Here is a 22,461-nt window from a genome sequence, read left to right as displayed (position 1 = left end):
GAATTCCCATCTGTATTTTTAGAAACTTATGGAAAGGTTTACAAATGTCAGGGGGAAAGATTGAGTCCACAGACAGAAAGAACTAAAGTAACATTCATCAGGCTTTTGCCAAGTATTAGAAAGTGTGCTAAGGGCCTAACATACGGTGTCTAATTTAAATTTAATCCATACCTTCCCTAAGAAATAAATATTTTAGTTACTTTTTTGAAACAAACAATTTAGGTAAGAGATAAGAACACATTTTAGTAATTTATGACAAATAAGGATCCACATCAATGAACTTAAAGTGCTACCACTGTTAGAATTCCACAACAAAGAAGTTTTAACTTGAAAAAAAAAAGGAAGAAAAGTAGCTCAGTGAGTTCACCAAAGATTCAAAAAATAGTACAAGAATGAAATTCTTAAGAAATATTAAGAAGGTGAAAAATTGTTCTACCAAGTATTTTGTCAAGCTTACATAAAGTGTCAGAATGGATATTAACAAAGACAGGGAAATTAAAGGACTGTCATTAATTTATAAAGAAGAATGTTAATTAAAACCTGAAGGGAATCTGGGAAAAATTACTTCCGTTATTTATTTCGAGAAATCTTTTGAACTGCTAATGAGAACATTTGGATTATCTTAGGAATAATTGCCTTAGTATTTAGTGTATCAAATCATGAATTTCTAAAGTGAAAAACTAGAGTGATTAGTCACAAATGCAAGGAGAAAAATATCCCAATATGCAAATAAATTGGTAAGTAAAAGTAGAATAAAAGTTACACCAAGGGTAAATAGGAAGTAGGATAAAACTGAGCTGCTTTAGAAAATATATTTAAGAGTCAATAATGATATCTAGATAGTTGCCCCAAAGTAGTACATTCCAAATGCCACTAAAATAGCTATCAACTTAAGAAAAAAATATAGAAGAAAAGGAGGAAGAAGGGTAGAAGAAGGAGGAGGAGAAGTTGGAGATATAATTACAGAAAAGCAGGACTAATAATAAACCTCTTTGCAGATTCTAGAAAGTTTTCTTTTTTCTCTACTAACTTTAAGGTCAATAAAACTTTAAGTAAAGCATACTGGGCAAGGCCATCTTTGTCATATTTCCAGTGATCTTAGGCAAAATGATCTTCAGTTCACAATGCAAAGTATCCCAACCAAAAATCTGGGTGCCGTTCTTACTGCCTCAAAAAGCCTCAGGCACTCGGCATTGTTATTTCTCCCCCTCTCTAGTCTCTCCAGCCATTTTATTCATTTGGGTTCTACAAACTGCCAGAACAGAATGAGGAGGAAAGAGTTAGAGAATAGAATGGGCAGAAAGGGTAAGAGTGAGGTAATGATCTTGGGTCAGTTTCTCATTTTGCAGCATTATGGGCAGTGATATGGGATGTGTGTGGGGTCTGTGTTTTCTTCATAAATAACCTTGGCTGTGTGTGTAAACTTGCTAAAACACGATTCCAGCATAAGCCATGTGTGCATGCAAACAATAAGAACTGCAGCCTCGCCTTTCATAACCACGCCAACCACTCCAGGTCTGCCTAGTTCCTGGAAAGCCAATTAAGTGATATAGGCTCTATAGGCTTTGGATATGCAGGGAGGATGCAGACTAAATGTGTTAATTCAAGCTTACCTGGAATGTGGGGGATATGTGTTAATTCACACTTATCTGGTACTCAAACACCTAAAACTCTAAGAAACAAACAAAGAAAGTCTTTTTTGCACAAAAGCACCATTTGTCTCTCCACTCCTACATCCTCTGTATAAAAGGAACCCAAAAATCCTATTCTAGGCTCAGGTTTTGGATAGGAGTCCCCGAGCCTGGTTGGTCATAATGAATCTTTTTTCCTTCTTGAAAACATTCCTGAGTCCTGGCCTTCAATATGTGACCAATGAATCTTTCTGCTTCTACAACAGTAGGGGTAGAGAAAGGAAGAGATCTGGCATCCGCTTATTTTTCACCTTTGCTTCTTTTCACATACTCCACTTGTGAATCAGAGAGCCTGGTAGAGGAAAGGAAAGACACTGTGTCAGCTCAGCAGAGTGACAGAAGATGGAAGTCAGAGATCCCAGGGAACTCTGCTAGAGCCTGGGTAGGTTGACTGACTGTCTCACTGTGTCTCAGGAGTGAGTCTACAGAACACAGGATTTCATGGGGCTGAGAGCAATTCAAATGCCCTGGCAGTTAACATGCATTAATCTGAATAGAGCAGCCTTCCTTTGAGAGTAAATAAGTAGATTAAAAACAATACTGAGGCCTATAGAAATACTTCAGTCTAGGATACAGACAATAATAGTCTAAAGTAATGAGACATAGCAGGCTTATAAGATGATGCTTTTATGAAATCAGAAGCAAGTTCTTTCATCAAAAATGTATGAAGAATTATTGACTCTATGAAACAGGTTTGAAAATAATGACAAAGAACAGGATGAGATAAAAAGACGACATGATGAAATTAAGGAGATGAGTAAAAGAAAAGGAAGAATTGCAAGGAAATTAAAATTGCAATAGCAGAATAAAAATCTTGTCAGAGGCAGTAAAGGACAGATTTAATTTTTCGACAAGTAGAGGCAGTGATACAGATACTGAGCCTGAGAGGATGCAAAGAATGTTTAGAAAAAGAGTATATTACTGTGGAGGAAGGAAAAAGAGACCAAGAAACATTAGGATGGGAGTCAGGAATTCTATCTAAGAATCACGGACACACTTTTAAAATATGCCAGAATAGATGGAACAAATGAGTAATCAATGAACTGAAGAAAATTTTCATGAAAGAGAGGCAAAGTCAGTCTGGGTAGCTCTCTTTGATTTTCCACTTTTTTCTAATCTATTAAATTCTCCTATATACATATTGACACAGTCTACATTATCATGGAATCATAGAGTATTTGAGATAGAGCACATCCCATTCATTTCATTGGTCTCTCCAAAATCCTTCACATAAAAATATTTGCAATGGAGAGTGGCAGCTGATTTAGTACTTAAAATTCTCTTCAGGCTAGACACCAGCAATTCATTTAATCTTTATTAAAATAATCTGTTTTTCATGGAGATAATACTTTTTGATAAACTTCCATAAAAACAACATTCTTTTTAAAGAGATGGTTACATAAATTGAATATGATATGTAATATATGTCTGAGATAAAAGAGACTGATGAATGTTTTGCTTCCATTCATTGTGCATCACTCTCCTTTGATACATTTGCTGTTATATATTTATATTTCAGGAGTCATGGAACAAATATCAGCATTTAGAAGATAGTTCTGGAATATCTTTATTTGGAGATCTTTAAACATAATTTTTTTCCCTAGATGGAATAATATAGGTTGAAGAAAATGGGAAGAGCTAGATGACCTTTAAAGTCTCCACCTATCCTGTTATCTGTGATGCACTGCTTTGAAATAACTTTTTGAAGAGTTCTCTGCTTGCTCCAAAGAGTTAACAAACCTTTTATGAATACATGATTCTCTTAAAGACTTTGCTCTTAAAAATCAGATGCCCAAGAATTTTCAAATACTTATAGCTCTCTTATAGCTATATATTGTTCAACAATTGGGTCCTTATGTTCTGCTATTGACACTGTGAAAATGAAATATTTGTAGAAGAGGGAGAGTACTTCATTTATTCGACGTTGGTGTGTTGGAATGGGAATAAAGATAGAAGGTCTTGTCTTGGCTTTATTCCCCCAAAGCAGACCCTGACATGAAGATTTACGTGAAAGTGATTTATTAGGAAGTGCTCCCAGGAAAAACCATTAGGGGACTGTGGAAGCGAGGGCAGGGAAGGGAGGAGAGTCAAGTCAGGTGTGATATATCAGGGGAAGCTTCACAGAGTCTCTTTGGCTCAGTCCTGCAGGGGAACTCAGGAGATACGTTGGGTCACACCACAGAGTTATCTCAATCAGGGGGCAAAGGGACTGGAGAATCAGTCATTGGTTAAAGATCAACTAGGCATTTCCAGCTCTCTTGTGCATGCAGGCAAAGCAACTACTGGCAGCCCAGGGCTGCCCTCCCACACAAAGGCTTTGAAACTGAAAGCACATTGGGAGTGCAGATGAAAATGGTGTCGGCATCCAAGGTGATATGGCAGAGCTATGACAGCTTCTGCCACAGATGTCAATAAAATATGATATGTGGCCAAAGGATGAGTCTAGACAGGTAGGGATTGGGGCTGAACAGGGTCAAGGCCAACCAATTAATATAAATAACACGAAGAGAGAACTTTGTATCAAAACTTTATTTATTAAACAAAAAAATGCACCATTGGAATAACATTTCTATAAAAAATGAATGAGACTGTTCTACAGTGATTACAAAACCCCTTTATCCTCATGTAGTAGTATACAAGATCATGTGTAGAAACAGCCATTTGTTTAAACTGTAAGCAAGTTTCTTTCCTCATAGAACAAGATTTACACTTAAATATTGCAATCACTAGTCTAATTTGGTTAACAATGCTAGAGTCCCAACAATTTAAAGAAACATTTTGTAGTCTCAAAATACCTTTTTTTGAAAGGTGTTTTGTAACAACAAAACATTTCTTTTTCCACTAAGGCTAGTTAAAGCTGTAGCATACCCATTTCTACCAAAGAAACTTATCACTAGCACTCTAACAATTTGTTCAAATTGCAAAGCCCTTTGAGAACATGAGTAGCATTGATTTGCAAAATGCTATCAAAATATTTTACGTTTGATGTTATTCTGCTTGAATGACCCTGGAAAGGGAGAAGGCAGTGATGATGGAGCATGAAGGCTTTGCCTGGGAGTATCCTCATACTCAGCCGAGGACATTCTATATGGAACACTGCAGCTTTAATAGCCGAATCTAGATTCCCAACCAGATCTCCCTTTTTATCATAAATTATCCAAAAAGAAGCCACTCTAAATAATAAATTAAATATTACTTATAAAAAGTACACCCCATACCCACCCACCCATTCCCAAACTGACAATTCACAAAGTTCAGAATTGTCGGTTTACCCTACAATAATAAAAAACAGCATTTCTCCTCCCTAACATTCCTTTCTTGCATCTGAAAATACTCGTTCAGAACACAGTGAGATCCCTTGGCCCATGCCTCTTTATTTCTGACATTTTCTAGAGTTTTGCTGTTGTTCTCCAACCAACAGAAATCATAGGATGACAATGACAAAGGCTCTCTACTAAGAGCAAGAGAACAAATCCTTCAGAGTGCGGCTGGAAGCCTGCCAAGTGAATATTATCCAATGGCAGCAACAGAGGGCCCAGATCCAGAGTATTATTCACTTGATGAGATGGTCAAGGTAGCTGGTCTCCTGTACAAACTCATCAGGAAACATTCAGGCATTTCTTTTCAGAATTAATACTTTTTGGGACTAGGTATTTGGATAGAAAGTACATTGAGAAATAGGCACATAGCTTTTTAAAATGGAATGGAATAGCATACAAAACAGCAAGTCTATGATTTTCCAAAGTATTCAATTTCGTTTAAAACAATGGAATCAAGTGAAAAGGTTTTCCACACAATATTTAACTCACTTCTGAATGTCACCAGAAAAATTAGGAGTAAAATGTTGCTTTTGAAAATGAGTGAAAACAACACCAAGGTACAGATTTGAGTGTGACTGCTTCTGCAGTTCTAGAATGTTGTGGGCTGTGTGTTGTGTGTTTGGTTATGAACAGACCAGGGTACTAAGTTCTGGCCTTCAGGATGGCCTGTAAGAGCATAAAGTGAACTGCGTGAGAGAGGAGGAACAACCCTGTTCCACATTATTTTAAAGTTCAGATGATTTTGTTTTCTTTAAACACACCAAAAATTTGGGCATCTTTCTATTTGCCTTTCTTTCATTGACTGGAAATGGACATTCCAAAACTACAAGAAGTATGAGTCTGGGAAACCTTTTAATCTAAAATGGCAAGTCTGGTCCCTTTAGAGGTAAGCTTCTTTTTGTTGGAATACCAAGCAAGCTTCTGCATCTGAGATGCTCTTAATAAATTTGGAGAAGACCTTATGATGCTCATTTAAACAAAGCCAGAGAAATATTAAAAAGGTGGATAAGAATCCACAACCTGCTTTCAAGCACAGACCATTACAGCATCCAGGAAGACCTGTACTTAGAGATTCTTTATTGGAAAAGACAATGAGGGCCATACTTCACAATTTCAGCACGTTGTCTGGAAAGTCACGCTAATGCTGGCTGGCTGTCTTTTAGCAGCTGCTGCCAAGGCAAGAGGCTGGACATGCCTCACATTTTGAACAACCCTTAGTTTGAAAAGACTAATTCATATCATATCCAACCTCTGGGAGGGAAGCCTTAAAATGTCACCTCATATCATTGACTTGATATATTTTCTTCAGAGTTTTCAATTGAGTGTGCATTTTGTAATACTCAGATATGAAGTTCCATTATTTAAGTATTCCAGAAGCTTATGGCTCTGTTATATGAAACCACCACTATGGCTGGATTCTTATCACATGTGAATCACTAAGGAATATTTAACTTTTGGCCACAGCCTCATCCATATATTCTTTACACCTTTTGAGATATCATTTTTGTGTGTTTAACAATTGCAGACATTTCCAAAAGGGGAAATAGCTCCCTTATCAGGATAAAATATAAAAGAAAAATACTGAACTTTTTCAAGAGGTGGGTTTTGCCTGACATTTGGCCATGGTAGAGGGCAGTTCTGAGCATGCCTGGCCCAGTTTCATTTTCTCCCTTTCTGGAGAGAAATGAATCCTGGTGGCAGTGTTCTAGGTTGGCTGTCAAGCATCACCCTATGGGAATACGTAATATTTATGAGCTTAAAAGCCCTGCATGCCAGAAGCAAGACTCAGAGAAGGAGCAAAATAGAGTGTGTTGCAGTATTCACAGGTTATTTCTTTTCAAGAGGCCAGGAAACAGGGAAATTAAAAAGTTACCTTAAAACTTGAGCAGACACTTGAACACATGTGTGAACCCTTTAGGGGCTGGGGAAGAGAGTCATAAAGAAGTTGTGGTGACTATATGCTCCCATATTGAAACCACCAGGTGGACCACATGAGGGTCTCTTGAGAGTATTTGAATGGATTCTGCCGCATATTTAAGGCATGGAGCTAAGACTTATTATCATTGCCAATTACTGAAATAAACTACTATATTTGTTTAATGAAAAAAGATTCAAGAACATGCAACAGCAATAAACCTCCTCCTAAATACAGATAACATGTATTTTCAAATTATTTTTATAATATTTACTTCTAAAGGTCATTGACTTTGACTTAAGGGTTCCAGAATTTTGTGAAAATGTTAGTTCTTTTGATTGTCCAGCGATATCTTCCAGAATGAAGGATACCTCATTCTGAGCCTGAGATTGGCAGCCCTTTCTAAACAAACAGAGCACATAGGATGACTCTTCATGGGTGCAGAAGGCTTTCAAATAATACTCCTCTTTTGTGAGTATCAGAGAGAGGAAGACATTCTGGGGCATGGTGAATGTTATGCTAGCCTATTGAACATTTTCTCTTTTGGAGGCATGGATTTTTCTGTAGGATTCCATATCATGTTAAGAAATGCCTGATTCTAGGATCACAGGAGGGTTTTCTAGCAAGTGCCCAGTTGTTGTATAAAAATAATCTTTGCCATGGGATAATACCACATAGTTCTTCAGAAGGACTTCCAGAAAATCTTAGTGAATTGAACAAGCACTTCTGTTGAAGGGACGATTTTACAAATGGACTGGACTTTCTAATGAAGCATTTGAACAAGCCCTCTCTTTGACATCAGATTTCCTTCCCAACATAAAACTGTAAAAAAATAATCTGAATTATTACTTCTGTTACAGTGCCATTTTGTTCAAAATATTTCATTCAGGGATTCAAATATAATTACCCACCTAATAAAAGGAGCTATTAGGTTGTAAAGATCCTATCCTTTCTATGCTCTTTTAAAATTATGACCTACTCAAGCTTGAAATCAAAGGCAGAGCTGAAAGGAACAATTCAGCTGAAACTCTCTTACTGGATTTTCGAGTCTCCTAACTGATAAATATGCAAACTAGCTTCCTTTTGGAGATTCAGCTGCATAAACTGGGATTACCTCCGAATGCAGCTGAAAATTCGGAAACTAAGACAGTGCATACAAAATGTTCTTAATTTCAGCTCCTTCCAAGCTGTAGACAAACATGGCAATCGAAGTTTAAAATTCTAGCCCACAATAAAGATGCTGCCTTGAAAAGCATCCACTGGATTTGTGTCATGTCCAGGTATCAAGTGGGGCTTTCCCCTCTACTCCTCCTTGGCCATGGGACCAGCAACTCCCTTGGTAACTTGGCCTTGTGATTGCCACTCACCAATGCTGCCCAGTCTAGGTCAGTGAGGAGGACCCCAATGGCAGAACTGGCATCTCTCAGGAGATTGTACTGTTGGAAACTGCCTTCTATTTTCATTCCTTTGCCCAGGGCCTGCTCTCAGAGGGTCTGCCATTTCCACAGAGGGGTACAGAGGCCAGTGGCTTGGAGGCCAAGCAAAGTGTGGAGTTGGCCACCTCACCCAAGGCTGGCCACCAAGGAGAGCCCAGGGAGGCAGGACTTGCTTCTCTCCCATCCAGGCTCCCAAGGAAGATGGCCTTGGTGAAGCTCTGAGATGTCATCACAGTGTGGTATGGCACAAAAGCCACCGAAATTGAAAAGTGTTCTATTACCAGCTTAAGCACATAATTACTGTGTGTCTGAAAAGATTGCATATTGTATCCTCTTTCAGAAATGTACTGCTGCTGGCAGGATGCCACTAGTTGCAGATTTTTATGTTCCTGTTCTCCAGACATAAATGTTAACCAAGGGTGGATTGGCAAGCACTTGCTAAAAATGGGTGACTTTTACAGCCACTTGCTAATACCCACCACTTGTGCAAGATGAGTGAATTACAAAACATAGACCTTCTGGCCTTTTGTTTGTTTATTTACCTTTTTGTGCTGTCAGAAAAAAACATCCAATCCTTTGGTGCTATGTAGTGAGAGGATTCCTGTGGGTGCTTGGTACTTTTAACAGTGAGCTTGCACCGAGTGATTTACCACGGCAAGGTAAGCAGGCTTAAATAATGCACTTGCATTTTGTAAGACTAGACCTACACATAAAGAAAACAACAGGTCTTGATGAAGTAAAATACAGGCATTAGTTATGATACATTATCACTGCAGTGGCAAAGACCTGGAACTATTCTAGCAGCTTCAGTTTTGACATTGCAGTGAGAATGCATCTTTGCTTTTGTTTAGGGACCCCATAATCATCATTGAAAAATTCCTGATGCCTATGAAAGAAGAGCTGTCTATTCCTTCTGAACTACTTCAGAATCTTCCTTATCAGAGTGGTCCTGATGGTTGACCTGTACACTGGTTAGAACTCTTGGACACAGGTGTGCTGTTTAGGGGTAATTGGTATGCTGCAGAGTTTCCAGAAAATTCACTTCATCCATTTGGCAATTCAGGTTAAAAGGCTGAGCCTGTGATGGCATTAAGTTGCTTCATTAGCCCTTCTAAACTAGCCATTTGTTCACTCAAATCATCCTGTTCATACACCTGTGGAGAGAAAAGAGCAAAGGGTTAGTACAGGTGAATAGCAATAAGTTCCTTCAATGAGGTCAGGAGCCATGGCTAGTTGATTCCCCCACCCCCCACCCCCGTATTCCCAAGCCTCACAGTGACCCAGAGCCAGAGCTGTCCTCAGAATATGTTTGTCAAATGAAGATACTTGTAATAAAAGATGTGGTGACGAATGATTGCTTACTGTTTCACTGGTTTCATTCCTGAGATCAGGAAACAGCTTTAGAGTCAGAAAGGTCTTGTTTCAAATCAAATGCCACCAATCCCTAGCTCTGTGGTCTTGGATGAAGTACAGAAGCTCCCTAATGTATAGTTTTCCTCCTTTGTAAAATGATGAATATCATATATATGAATATGTATTTCAAAAGACATTCTGAGCTGCCTATCACAATGTCAGGCACAGGGTGCCCATTCAATATTTTAGCTCAGTTTTCTTCCAATAGGTAATCCATGAGGGTCTATGCAGAATTCACACCACCAGACTTCTCCTGGGAACACAATATAGGCCTATTTTTGCATGGGAGCTTGATCAATGAAAGGTGGGGACTTATGATTTTAGTTTATGTGCAGAAACAAAATTCACTCCCCAAACCAGAGTCAGCTGGTTTGTGAAGGGAAACTTGTGGCATGATTTGAATGGTGCACAGATGTGAAGGGAAACTTGTGGCATGATTTGAATGGTGCATACTCTGTAACTCTTGCTCACTGTGAGCTCCTAGTATCATGCCATTAATCAGTACTTCTGGATTGCTCATTATCACAGAACCCCAGGTCACAAGGCACCAAATTCTGACCTGGTAAATCTAGACAATACAGGAATATAGAGAAATGTAGAACTCTACATTTTAAAGAAAGCTTTCCAGTAATTTCAAGGGGCAGTCATTTAGGGAGACAAGGGAGAAAGAGCACAGAGAGTGTTGATTTGAATCCCAGTTCTTTTATGTACTTGCTCTTTTTGAGCCAATCTCCTTTGTCATATAGAAATAATAATGTAGTTCACATTGGATTAGTGGGAAGATTCAACAAGTCAATCAATGCCTACCTAGTAGTAAGGGCTCAATAAATGCTAGTTTTCTTTTGTTCTTTCTTGACATGCCCTTTGTTTTGACTAATACAGACATACCCTACTTGAATATTCTTGACTAGCCCATTCAATTGATTAAATTATTGAACCAATGAGATTTGAGTCATGATTTCTAGCTCCATGTGGACTGGGAAGCATTGCTCTGCACCATATTCACAGACATATATTTAATCCTGCCAAATAAATATTATTGATGCCAAGAGAACATTGATAGACATTGCATGCAGGGATCAGTACAAAGCCCCTCCAACCACTGAAAAAACAGCTCAAAAATGTGTGTTAGCAAACATGTTGGATATTGTACTGTCTTAATAGGAATCGCAGCTTGACTCAGTATGATTTGGTCATATACTACATAATCTTTAAGGTTTAATTGGGATTGAAAAGGAGTCATTTGGTTTAAAAGGATGGTCTATACATGAGGAAAGAGGTTGAAATAAAGTAATTACTTTGTAACTTATTTCCCCAAAATGCTGTCTTAGGTATCTGGGTTGATTTTTCTTGAAATATATAGATCTGCATAATACATTAATCAACAGACACGTGGTTGATGGGTTCTTGAAATATGGCTAATCCTAGCTGAGATAAGGTATATATACAAAATACACACTGGATTCTGAAGATTTGGTGCAAAAAAACGTAAAATATTAATAAATTTTTTATATTAATTGCATGTTGAAATAAGATTTTTGGTCCATTGGGTGAGATGAAAGATGTTACTGAAATTAATTTCACCTTTTTTATTTTTGCCTCATTAAAAACGGGGCTACTGGAAAATGTAAAATTATAAATGTGGCTTATATTAGATTTCTACAGGATATGTTGATTATTTGCCCCAATTATTTCCTTTCATGTATATTTCTTATGTCTCTTAATACTATATCTCTTAGCTGTCACTCTTTAGAGTCAAACTTAAATACAAAATAGTGTCACCTGCTATGATTACATGAGTTTGTCCTGATTTGGGATAGAGCCAAAAACTTTGGGTTAAACAAATATTGCAGTAAACACTTATATTCTCACAAAGTAACTCATTATAGTCTTATAAACTTGAATCATTTTTAAGAATATAAAAATGAATGTTGAGTAAATAGCACACTTCTGCCAAACATACACATATGTATACATACACAGATTCCTTGGTTTCTATGTTAAACAATTTTATTGCTTATAGTACTGAAAACAATAAAATGAAGAAAATCTTTTATTGTTCTTTATTCAAATATGATGACCCTTTCATTTTGACAACCAGATTTCAAAACAAAATATAATTTTATGAGCAAAAACTGGTAGTTGCATAGCATACAAAGAATTGATTAAATGTAACCTAATTATCCATGATACGGTTACAATTTTCTTTATAAAGATATTATTTGCAAACTTTGCGGAAGTTTCCAACTGTACATGAAGAGAACAGAAGCTACTAGAAAGTCTGGCTGATATATTCTATTTTACAATATATGGTTGAAAAAGATCTAAATGTAATAATAAAATAGAATTTTCATTCATTCTTTTCATCTTATTTTCTCTTCCAGTCCCCTGATTGTTCCCGGGATCTGATCTATTGGTTCCTTAGCCTCCTTTTAAAAAGGTTTGCTCTTGAATATTCAGAAGCACGCTAAAGTTTTTTAAATAGCTGCCTCTAGGCAACATCCTTTTGAACTCCTTTATAATGCATTTTTGGTAGTAATAGGTTTTCTTTACAAATTTTTGTGTTTTCCCCTATCGACTTTTCCTTCTGAGTATTCTAATTTGATCACGTTTTAGTTTCTTCCCCTAGGAAATAAGTTTTTCTCTCAGTAAATAATTTGGCTTTCCCCTTGTTTTATAAATACATGAATTCCTTCTCTTTCCTTTTTCTTAAACTCCTTCCTTTATCTCTTCGTTTTGTATTTTCTTTTCTCCATTCTATTGTAGTGTTAGAAAAACTCAGTAAGGCTTACATATAAAGCGTTGTACTGTACCGTCTAATGTTAGAAAAACTCAATGTGACTCTTGCACACAGGTCAGGAGGTAAGCAGAGCTGCAGATTTAACATGAACTGGCACAGTTGCTCCACCAAAGAATGTATGACTATGCACTCCCGATCTATGTCCTCACATCTGTCATTATCTGTGCCCTCACATCCATACCAACCTCCCATCCTTATCACTTACACTGCTTGGCACCAGGTGCCAAGCATGTTTTAAAATTAACTGAGGAAGCAAAAACTAATTTTCCTGACCATTCTTAGAAATGTCACCCTGATGATTAACTTTCTTGTTTCAGCCTGTATAAAAGGTGTGAGAAAAACCTGTAATGGGAGCCTCACTTGACCTCGGTTACATCTCTGGCCTCCCACTGGCAAATAAAGCCACTTTTCCTTCCTACCCTAGTTGGGTGTGAAGTGGAAGAACCCAGTCGAGGACTGCCCTGGTCCCCTTCACTATACTTCTAGGATTGTTTCATGATTTTAAAATAATATGTATGGTAGCTATTCAGACAGCTCCTCAATATACGGTCTTTTGTTAGTAGTATTTTTTTAAAGAATGATTTTATAATCTTATTTCTAGCTATGCCAAAATATTTTATCCCATTGCAAGGAAACACGCTTACATGGGTAATAATATGAGCACTGTAGGCCTCTTGAGGTTTTAGAGTCATCGCAAAAGTAAAATTTGACATTTGGGGTCACTTAGCATTGTGTTTAAAGTCCTGTTTAAAGGGTTCTCTGCTTATGTCTCTAACACTACCTGCCTTCAAGTACCCACTATTTTTACTTAATTACACCCATGATATAATTTTCCCCTTAAAGTTTTTCTCTTAATATTTAAGTGCAGAAAAACAGAACAAAATGCGCAACAGTAAGAACAGTCATGGCCCGGGGTTAACGGAGGTGTTAGCTGGCTAAGACTGTACTGGACTCCAGTCAGGGCTTTGCTTGACGCGGCCTGAATTTCAAGGATGCTCTTACATTGGCTGGATCCTCTGTCGGTTTGTGGCTCTCCTCAGACACTTCAGGGGCTGTTGGCACAGACACGGGAAGCAGTGGGGATCTTGCCTTTCCAGCCAACCCTAGAGAAGCTGTTTTAACATGAGTCTTGGGAAGAGTAGGCCCTGAAATTGAAAACACAGAAAAAATCATGTATAAAACCTTCTGGGGAACATTCTCTTAAGGATGTAAGCCAAATCCAGTGGGTTAGCATTGATTTTAGGTTAGTATTCATTCTGTAATATACAGATGAATTCTGACAGGACAGATGGGCTCATTTTATTTCTACTGAATGGCAGACAAATTCTGATTAGACCTCTCCAGATGAAGATCCACTAGTTATATGCAATTTCAAGTGGATTTCAAATAACACAGTCAAGGCAGTGGAGCTTGGGTCTATTCATCATACCCTATAAACTGTCAAGTGAGCTCAATTGGTGTCAGTGTCAGCTTTGGGCCAGAAAGTACTATGCTAAACCACCTAAATAAGCCCTAATTAGGTTGACAGAACCAGGTAAGATCTGTGGAGTTTGAAGATATGTTGTTTGCTTTAGGCTACAAATGAGTATTAGATGTTACAGTAAAACAAAGTCCTTCATGGCTCAACACTAATTCTCTTTTGGGAAAAAGGAAATAATATAATCCAGTCCTGAGAAGCATTGCTTCTGTCAATAGAACACATTCTAACACTCATGAAAATCATTTAAGAAACTTCTCAGTTATTTCCAGATGGTATTTATGTCTGCCTTGGCTAAAAATGGTTAATTTTTCTTTTTGGGTCTGAAATTTGCCCTATAAATCCTGCTTACCTTATAAAAGTGATATAACTTTGTCCTTATAGCCTAAAATAAAAATTTTATTACCAAATCAGATAATATACTTCACATACCTAAGGAGTTTTGTTATTCTTAGCATTGTAACCAAGACCAGCATAAAGATATTGAAAAAGGATACATAAAGAAGTTTGCCTCAGTCCTCTTCTATCTTTAATGATCACATTTTAGTCCTAATGGTCCTAATGGGATATTATATTTTGCTTTGACCATACTCTGGAAAACATAATTCTAGTTAATGAAACTCCAAGATGTTATTCTAAAACCAGAGAGATGAGGGCATTTGTTAACCAGGAGAGAAATACAAATAATATAATATGCCTGGAATTGTTAGATGCTAGGCAATATAAATGAAAAGTTCTAGCATAAGCATCTTTTCTCATACCAAGGCCTACCAAGTACTTTCTTCATATTTATAGTTTTCAATTCTTTTCTTAAGCATCAGAGATCAAAACTCTGAACTTGGAGTGATTTATCACTAACGGGTGATCCTAGGTTTTTGGCAGCTCAGATGAGCAGTCTATTTTTCTTCAGGTAGAAGAGATACAGAAACATGAATCATTTTCATAAGAAAGGAAATAATATTTACTGAGTGCCTATGAGCACCAGCTCTATGACAGGCACTTTATGTTCACTTTAGGCAAAAGAAGAGATGGGGAGGAATTTGGGATTTGTAGTCAGTCCAATCTCCATTCATATCCTGGAAGCCCAACTCCATCCTAGTTGTGCAATCTCTTAGTCAACTAATTTGACTTGAATTGGCCTCTTTCTTCATTTGTAAAAAGGAGGATGGTGATAACTTCCAAGGATTAAAGGAGACTAGGTATTTAAAGTGTTTGTTCAAACCTTGCTCGAGGGCTAGCTATTACTAATATTTAATTACCAAAGCAATCCTGCTAATTGTTATCATTCCAGTTTACATATGAGGATGTCAAAGTGCAATTAAGTAACTTGCCCAAGTCCACACATTTAGCAAAGGCGAGGCAGAATGAGTTTGCACCAAGATACATCTCACTGCACTGAGGAAATTAAAATTTTATCACAAATATATGGGTATAGCCCTTCCAATTGAAAGGAGCTTTTTGAAGAAGCAATGTAAAAGAATGTGAAATCTATTTCAAAGAATATAAGAAACTTGATGATAGAAACTATGTATTATTTCTGATAATTGAGTTCTGTTTTTATTTAAAGGGAAAACAAACTACAGTAAACTTCAGCTTTGAAAACTATTTTTATTACAATGTTATTTAAGTATAGCCAAACATAAAACTGCATAATTTTTTCATAAACTTGTAGTTCTTATACTATGCTATAAAACCAAAACATTTAAAATTAAATAGAAAAGCCTTGTAAAACTAGAACACTTTGAATTAGCATCATTAATTTAATGCGATGAATGAGGTGGCCGGGTTGAAACAAAATGGCCATGTAAATTTGCTACTCACTACTATGCCACAGTCATTTGGGGTTTGTCATGTATGCTCAGTTTCCACCACCAATTTTCTCTAGTTGAACCATATGCAAACCTTCATTCTTCCACAGCCCTGTCAGGTCAGCTCACCCTAGCTATGAAAAAACTATTTGTATTAAGTCGATCTCTATCCTTTTCTCTTTAGCCTTTGACTATAAATGCAGGCTTCCTGGTGCCAACTCAGTTGTAAACTTAAATACAGAAGCAGACACTAAAAGCCCTGGAAGTGTGGTACTATAAATAAAATGGCCCTCCAGATGCTCCAGCATGTAGAATTCACATTAATGTTTTAGCTTATTGTTTTAAGTTAAGGCATGGAGTATAAAAAAGAATTTGCATAGACTACTGGTGAACCTTGAGAAAGTATCTACTGAGCCTCTAACTTTGAGTTACGTTGCCAGAATTATGTTTGTATTGCCTTCTAGAATGCTCACAATGTCTGCATAAACCTGAGTTTTGCTTTATTATCATAGAAACCTGTTCCTTTTGGCATGTTTTATGGATCGCCTCTTATCCTCCTCTATATTTAATAGAGCAGCTGCATTTTAACAACTAACTCTTTTTTTAGACATCTTTTCTTTTATGCTTCAATTTTGACCGAGGCTTCCTTGATGATGAAATCTACTTATTTTGTTTGCAATTTCTAGTTTTTATTTTTTTTCAGGAATAAAACAACTTCTGAAATTTTCCATTTTATGCATAATGAGGCACAAGCAAAATGTGTTTAACACATGCTGCAAATCAATTATTTTAACATAGGTATCTACAAAGACAGTGACATGAGAAATAAACAATGGCACGAATACAGCTTATTATATAGGAAATTCAATCAGGTCCACTGTTTGTTTCATACTAGATACATATGAGTATAAAGATTCTTTTAAAATTTGCCAGACTGTTCTATATAATTTTCTAATATTTATTTTACTAAACAGGTGTTTTTTGGTGGTTTTGCACATAGAGAAACTGAATTCTTAGGCATGGCCTTCAGTTTTCACTGTAAAAATATAATCTGATGGCATATTTTCTGCCCAGGATCCTAAACACTTGGGTAGATTCACATTGTGTTATACTGCATCTGCTGCTCTCCTATTATTGCAGTAATACTTAAGTATGCCTAAGGAGTACCAAAACTTAATCCCATTAGAAATAAGATCATTATAATAGTTGATTTTCTCTAGTGTTAATAAGAGTTATACACACAGAACCGAGTATCGATCAAAGAACAGACACAGTGTGCTTTATAAAAGGAATCGACGACTTTGTCTCAGCTCAAAGACCAACACACAGAGTGTTTAGACCACAAGTGACTGCCTCACTCTCAAGTAATATTCACAGAATCACAAACACTTAGAAGGCTGGAACCTCCAGGGCTGTTGGAGCTCATCAGTGACTTTCTCCTTTATTTTATTGCACAGAATACTGAGGTACTGAGAGGTCAGGAGATCAAGGTAGAATTAATTTCAATAAATTCCAGTACAGGTGAAGAATTTGAACAGTATCCTAGAGCTCATTATTAGCAGGATTTGATGGGTGTACTATATGACCTTAAATATTTTTTTTCCTTTTTCTAAGAAAGAAGTTAAGGAAAATACCAGGTAGGAAATTTCCTAGGAAAGATTTAACGAAAGCTAATTATTATTAGATGCCTTTGGTCTCAAATTTGCCCTTTAGTAAAAGAGAGCATTTTAAAAGAGATTTATATGAAAACAATCTGTAAGATTTCCATGAAAACATCCTGTGTTGGAAAGCTGACACTCGTATTCTTGGGCATGCATTAACTCTGTTTCCCACTCTATGCCTGTATTTGTGTCAATTTGGTGTTTTCTAACTCTACACATCAGAGCACTTCAGTGCTCATAAGCCTGGGCACTGATGAGTCCTGGGACCCAAGAAGCTCACCGAGCTGTCCTTCTTTCTTCAACTGTGTACTCATAGCTCACTGTGTATAACTGGCTTTGGTCTTGAATTCCTAGTCTGCATCCACATTCTTCCAGAGAGCCACAAGCCATGCCCTTAGCCCCTCATCTCTTGTCTGAGATGTTGCCAGCTGCCTTCTCAAAAGTCTAAGCTCTGAATTCATCTTTTACACCTTTCACACAAGCAAATATCTTTATATAAAGTAATCAATTTCTGGCATGGACTAAGTTCAAGTGAGAAAGTGTAATCAAATGGCATTTGGATTTGTAATTGGGGGCCAGGAACTGGGTCCAGTCTGAAGAGGTCCTGGGAACCATCTTGCTGCCCTTCATCTAGTAACAGATTGCTACGGTGCAGAGACTTTACCTTGAGCCCATCCTTCTGGGTTGACCCTTTTTGAATTTCATTTGTAGAGAAGGTTCCACCTGGCTTTATCACACTTCTTCAAATACTATCTGGCCTTTTTTATAATGTCATTAGAAGCCATCTTAAAAGCCATCTTTGTTCTGGCAACTTTGGCATCATCTATTTTGGTGGGCTCCTTCTCCATGATGGGCTGCCACCAAGGTCATGGCAGCCTTAGCTGTTAGCTATGGTGTCTTGATACCTGGAGAAGAGGCACAGTCCTACTCTCCATCAGAACTAATGGAAACAGTCACAATCAGAAAAGACTTTAACTACAGGGTGTTAAGCTCCTGTTCTTCATTGTCAAGAAAGGATCGAATTTTTGACAGCTTTTCCTATTTTGGCAGACCTAGGAAGTAGATAACAGAGAAGGTTTCATAGTTATTTCTTTGCTTGAGAGAACTACGCTTATGTTGCTAATTTGCCTAAGGATGAATAAATTCAATTAAGCCTGTATGACTTTATCAGAGCCATGTATCAGAACAAAAGAAAGGAAAAAGCAAAAGTTAAAATAATCACTTCCATAGCTCCCAGCTGCTAATTCAATATAATCTTAACCTGGCAGTCAAAATCTTCTGTGATCTCTTTCAAATATGAGGAATGACTTTCAGTACGTGATCAAGAAATCTCATATCATTTTGGGAGAGGGAGGTGAGCAAACCTGAAGGTTGCAGCAAGTGAGAAGACAACCCACACTGGGGGTTGTGAGAAACTGGAAAATTTCTGCTTTCCTTGCAGACAGGCCTTGAGGAATCATAGGTTCCCAAGCCTGACTACTAAGCTGATCTTCCAGACCAAGAGGTTTCTTTCTGTTTGTTTGTTTTCCACTGTATTCTTTCCTGTTTTTTTTTTTTTTCCCATTATAGGAAATGTATGTGATCTGCACAATGAATTCCAAGTACCCACACATGCATATACACACACAATCCAAATATTAAGGAAGAGTCCTAGCCTGGGACTTAGGAGACACAGTGTTGTTTGATTTTGTGACCTTGACTCAATAGACTAATTTCTTTGGGTCTTGGTTTCTTTATTTCATAACAGTTAAATAATTTTATCTTTAAGATTACTCCTTGCTTTACAGTTTGTACAAGGAAGGAAATTATAGCGATTTTAGCTATACTTGACTTTACATTTGGGCTTCTTTTCTTTCCTTAAGATTTAGGAAGCATTAGTTAACCCAATGGTAAAACACAAAACCAAAGAAATCACCAGCAAGTGAATACTTAACTTATAAGTTACAATAATTGGGTTTTAAACAGCTGCTTTCTAGAAGGAAAATGTATTAATATTTTATGTTAAAATTATTAATGAAAAGCCATAACAACAATTAAGGTTGTTTTGCTGGTTTTTTTTTATACCAACCACAGAGAGTTTAACTAAAACTAAGCAGTACTAAATTAATGTGAGTTTAAATGAAGCATGATTTATTGAAAAATTTAAATTTATAAAGCTCAATCTGAAACCACTATAGAACTTACCCCACCCAGGGTGCATGTTGGAGAATTGCTTCAGGTGGCCCTTAGGAGGAACTTGTGATGCTGATGTGTTAAATAAATGGGTTTACACTGATATACAACTAATTAAGTGAGCATCACCTTGGTTTTAATGTTATCCTCCTCAGCAGGACCTAGTAAGGGGGAAAACCGATTGATGCTGGAGCTGTGAGTTGGGCCAGCAGCTTGCATCAGGTGTAGATGAGCAGACTCAGCAGGGATTACCTATGAAGCTTTATTTTCAGGGTATAGTTATTAAACATTTCATTTGCTTGTTAGGTACATAAGATATGACTGCCAGCTGCAGACTCCTGCTAGCATCTCCCTGCAGAAGGTTCTCCCAAGTAAAATGATTTTGGGTGAGAAATGTTAGATAAGGCTGCAATAGCAATAGAACGAACAAGCCCACGTGGGACAAATCAGTGCGTGATTCTGACTTCAGCATTAACTTCCACGTCCTTCCCTAACTTTTCCTTTTCCCTGCCTCATTCTCCATTCTTATACCCTTAAAAATAATGTTTTAACTAGGTGGATGGGTGGTTGTGAAGAGGCTGAGGTTCTTGACTCCCCTTTGCCTCTGACCCTCTCTGTGATGCCAGACAAATGAAATAGTCTCTGTAAGTCTAGTTTCCATCTGAACCATAATATTAATCTAACATATATTTATTATTCAGTAACTACCCTATATTCAGTTTGCCTGGAAATTTTTGGAAGCATCACACAGGGATATACATTCTTCACATGCAAAATCTTTTGAGGCTATAGGAGAAATAGGTAAGCATATAGAAAACTGTCTGTAATACTCTTTATCTTTTCGTGTTCACAGAATATTGAAGGAAAAGCAAGTAGCTGTATTTTCCTATACCACCATTTGGGGTGGTGGTAATGGGTGACAAAAGGCAAGTAGAAGAAAGGAGTAAATCAACATATTCCTGCTCTCTTCTCTACCTTGATCCTAGTAAGGCTTTGTTCTCATCTTAATGCTGAATCAATGTAAAAATAGACATCATAGCATCACAGAAGTGGAAACTCCTGATAACTTGGAAGAGAAAGGTAAATAGAGCACATGAATTTAGAGCTTTCCTTACATTGAATAAAGGGTGAAATTTTTCTTCAGATAGCTTTCCTCTTTTTGCACCGCTTCTTCCCTTTGGGACACTTCTCTCCCCACTCATTGTCCCCAATACCCTCTATTCTATATAAATCCAAAGTGATGCACCAAGAAACATCACATGGCCCTATGTCTTCCCCCATGTTAAGAAATAATCCAATAATTTAACTAATGGAAAGTGTTAGTTTATAACCTTTCGCTTCTTGAATTTATTTACATACTTAAAGATAAATGATACAAGGAGCAACATAATAGGAATTAGTAGGTAGGGTTGCTGCTTTGCTTTCTGGGACACTTTTCAGATCTGATGCTGATATTTTTTTCCACCTTTTTTCTCTAGGTTATAAGGCACTGACTTTACTGACTTGAACAACCAAATAATAAACCAATAATTAATTTAATTTCTATCCTGAAGTAAAACTAAGGTTTAGTAACTTCAGTTATGAAGAAATGCTCTTTTCCAATTATACATTTTAGTGGTTGGTTGTACCTCCACAGCTCTTCACATTGGAATCTATATCTTGGATTCATTGGACGCCTCAGAAAGGACCTAGCAATAACTGCAGAAAACGAAATTTCCAAAATACTGGCAGAGAGAAAATACCTGTGTTGTAAACATAAGTTTAAATATTGTCCCATTAAAAGTCTCTACACAAGAGAGGTTTTATTTTTCATTTTCTAATGGGTAAGAAGGGAGCTAGAATTGATAAACAGTTATTCCATAAAGTTAATGTTGGGAAATGATGAATAAGTAAGGGGCAGATAAGAAGCCTCCAAGGACAAAAACATTTTCTAATTTGACTTTTTGTCCTTAGGACCTGTAGCAGTGCCTAAATCATAGCAAGTGTGTCTGACATCATACTCTGTTGCAGTCTGTTCCTGGCAATAAAACTGAAGCAGACAAAAGTAACAGCAAGCAGATGAGGCTGCCAGGATTTCGGACTCCCAGTTCTGCCGGCTCCTGCTGCTTACCCCTTACCAGGATTTCAGTTTTGTTGTTGTTGTTGCTGTTGGCCATTGAGTACGGGCACATATTTTTTAAAAGATTCCCAACTTTAAGAATTAAATACCACTACCATTCCTAATCCAAAAAACATGTATGTCACCGAGGAAAACAGTTTAGGTGAGAATTGCCATTTTCTTTATTGACCAACTTTCTTGTATTTCACTGTCATAGTTCCAGGGAATTCTACACTTACCTCCTTTGCAAATCACCTGTATATTTTTTCACAACTCTCTCTGCCACCTGACATTTGCCCCCAGCGATCTATTTACATGTTAGATGGAAAGGTCACTAATGTTCTCATAATTGTTCAGCCTAATGGACTTTATACGATATCTTGCCTGTAAACCTCTTTGTGGAATCTGATAGTATTGTGCTTCCTTAGCTCTAACATTCAAGGCAATATTCCTGAAATCAGGATGCTTCTTACAATTGATTTTGTAGAATTACTGTAGTTTTTCTCTTTTCCCTTAAAATGATAACATTAAATCAATGCCACACCACAAATGCAATGCATCTTTACTAGCTTGTTGATGTATTTAGGGATGAAGTCAACTTATGTCTGCAACTTTCTTTGAAATGCATCAGAAATTAAAAGGATGGATAGATGAATAGATATGTGATAAG

The 22,461-nt window shown here is 37.1% G+C and overlaps 1 protein-coding gene across 6 annotated transcripts in view; it reads right to left on the bottom strand.

Annotated features, from left to right (window-relative positions):
- Positions 1-4,205: 4,205 nt before the first annotated feature.
- Positions 4,206-22,461, bottom strand: part of DCC (DCC netrin 1 receptor) — a 1,130,593-nt gene continuing 1,112,337 nt past the window's right edge. For 5 of the 6 annotated variants that reach the window (XM_058277746.1, XM_058277743.2, XM_058277744.2 and 2 more), the window contains exons 28-29: positions 13,578-13,720; positions 4,206-9,516 (exon numbers count right to left, since the gene is read on the bottom strand). In XM_058277746.1, coding sequence (XP_058133729.1) covers positions 9,427-9,516; positions 13,578-13,720 — 233 coding nt within the window. In that variant the 3' untranslated portion in view covers positions 4,206-9,426. Of the gene's footprint in view, positions 9,517-11,767; positions 13,721-22,461 lie in introns of those variants that run through there. The other variant, XM_058277749.2, reaches the window with a different exon arrangement.

Source organism: Dasypus novemcinctus, chromosome 16 (genome assembly GCF_030445035.2).
Source record: "Dasypus novemcinctus isolate mDasNov1 chromosome 16, mDasNov1.1.hap2, whole genome shotgun sequence".
Lineage (NCBI taxonomy): Eukaryota > Metazoa > Chordata > Mammalia > Cingulata > Dasypodidae > Dasypus > Dasypus novemcinctus.
The sequence above is the reverse complement of the archived record's forward strand: the minus strand, read 5'-3'. Positions and strand labels throughout refer to the sequence as shown.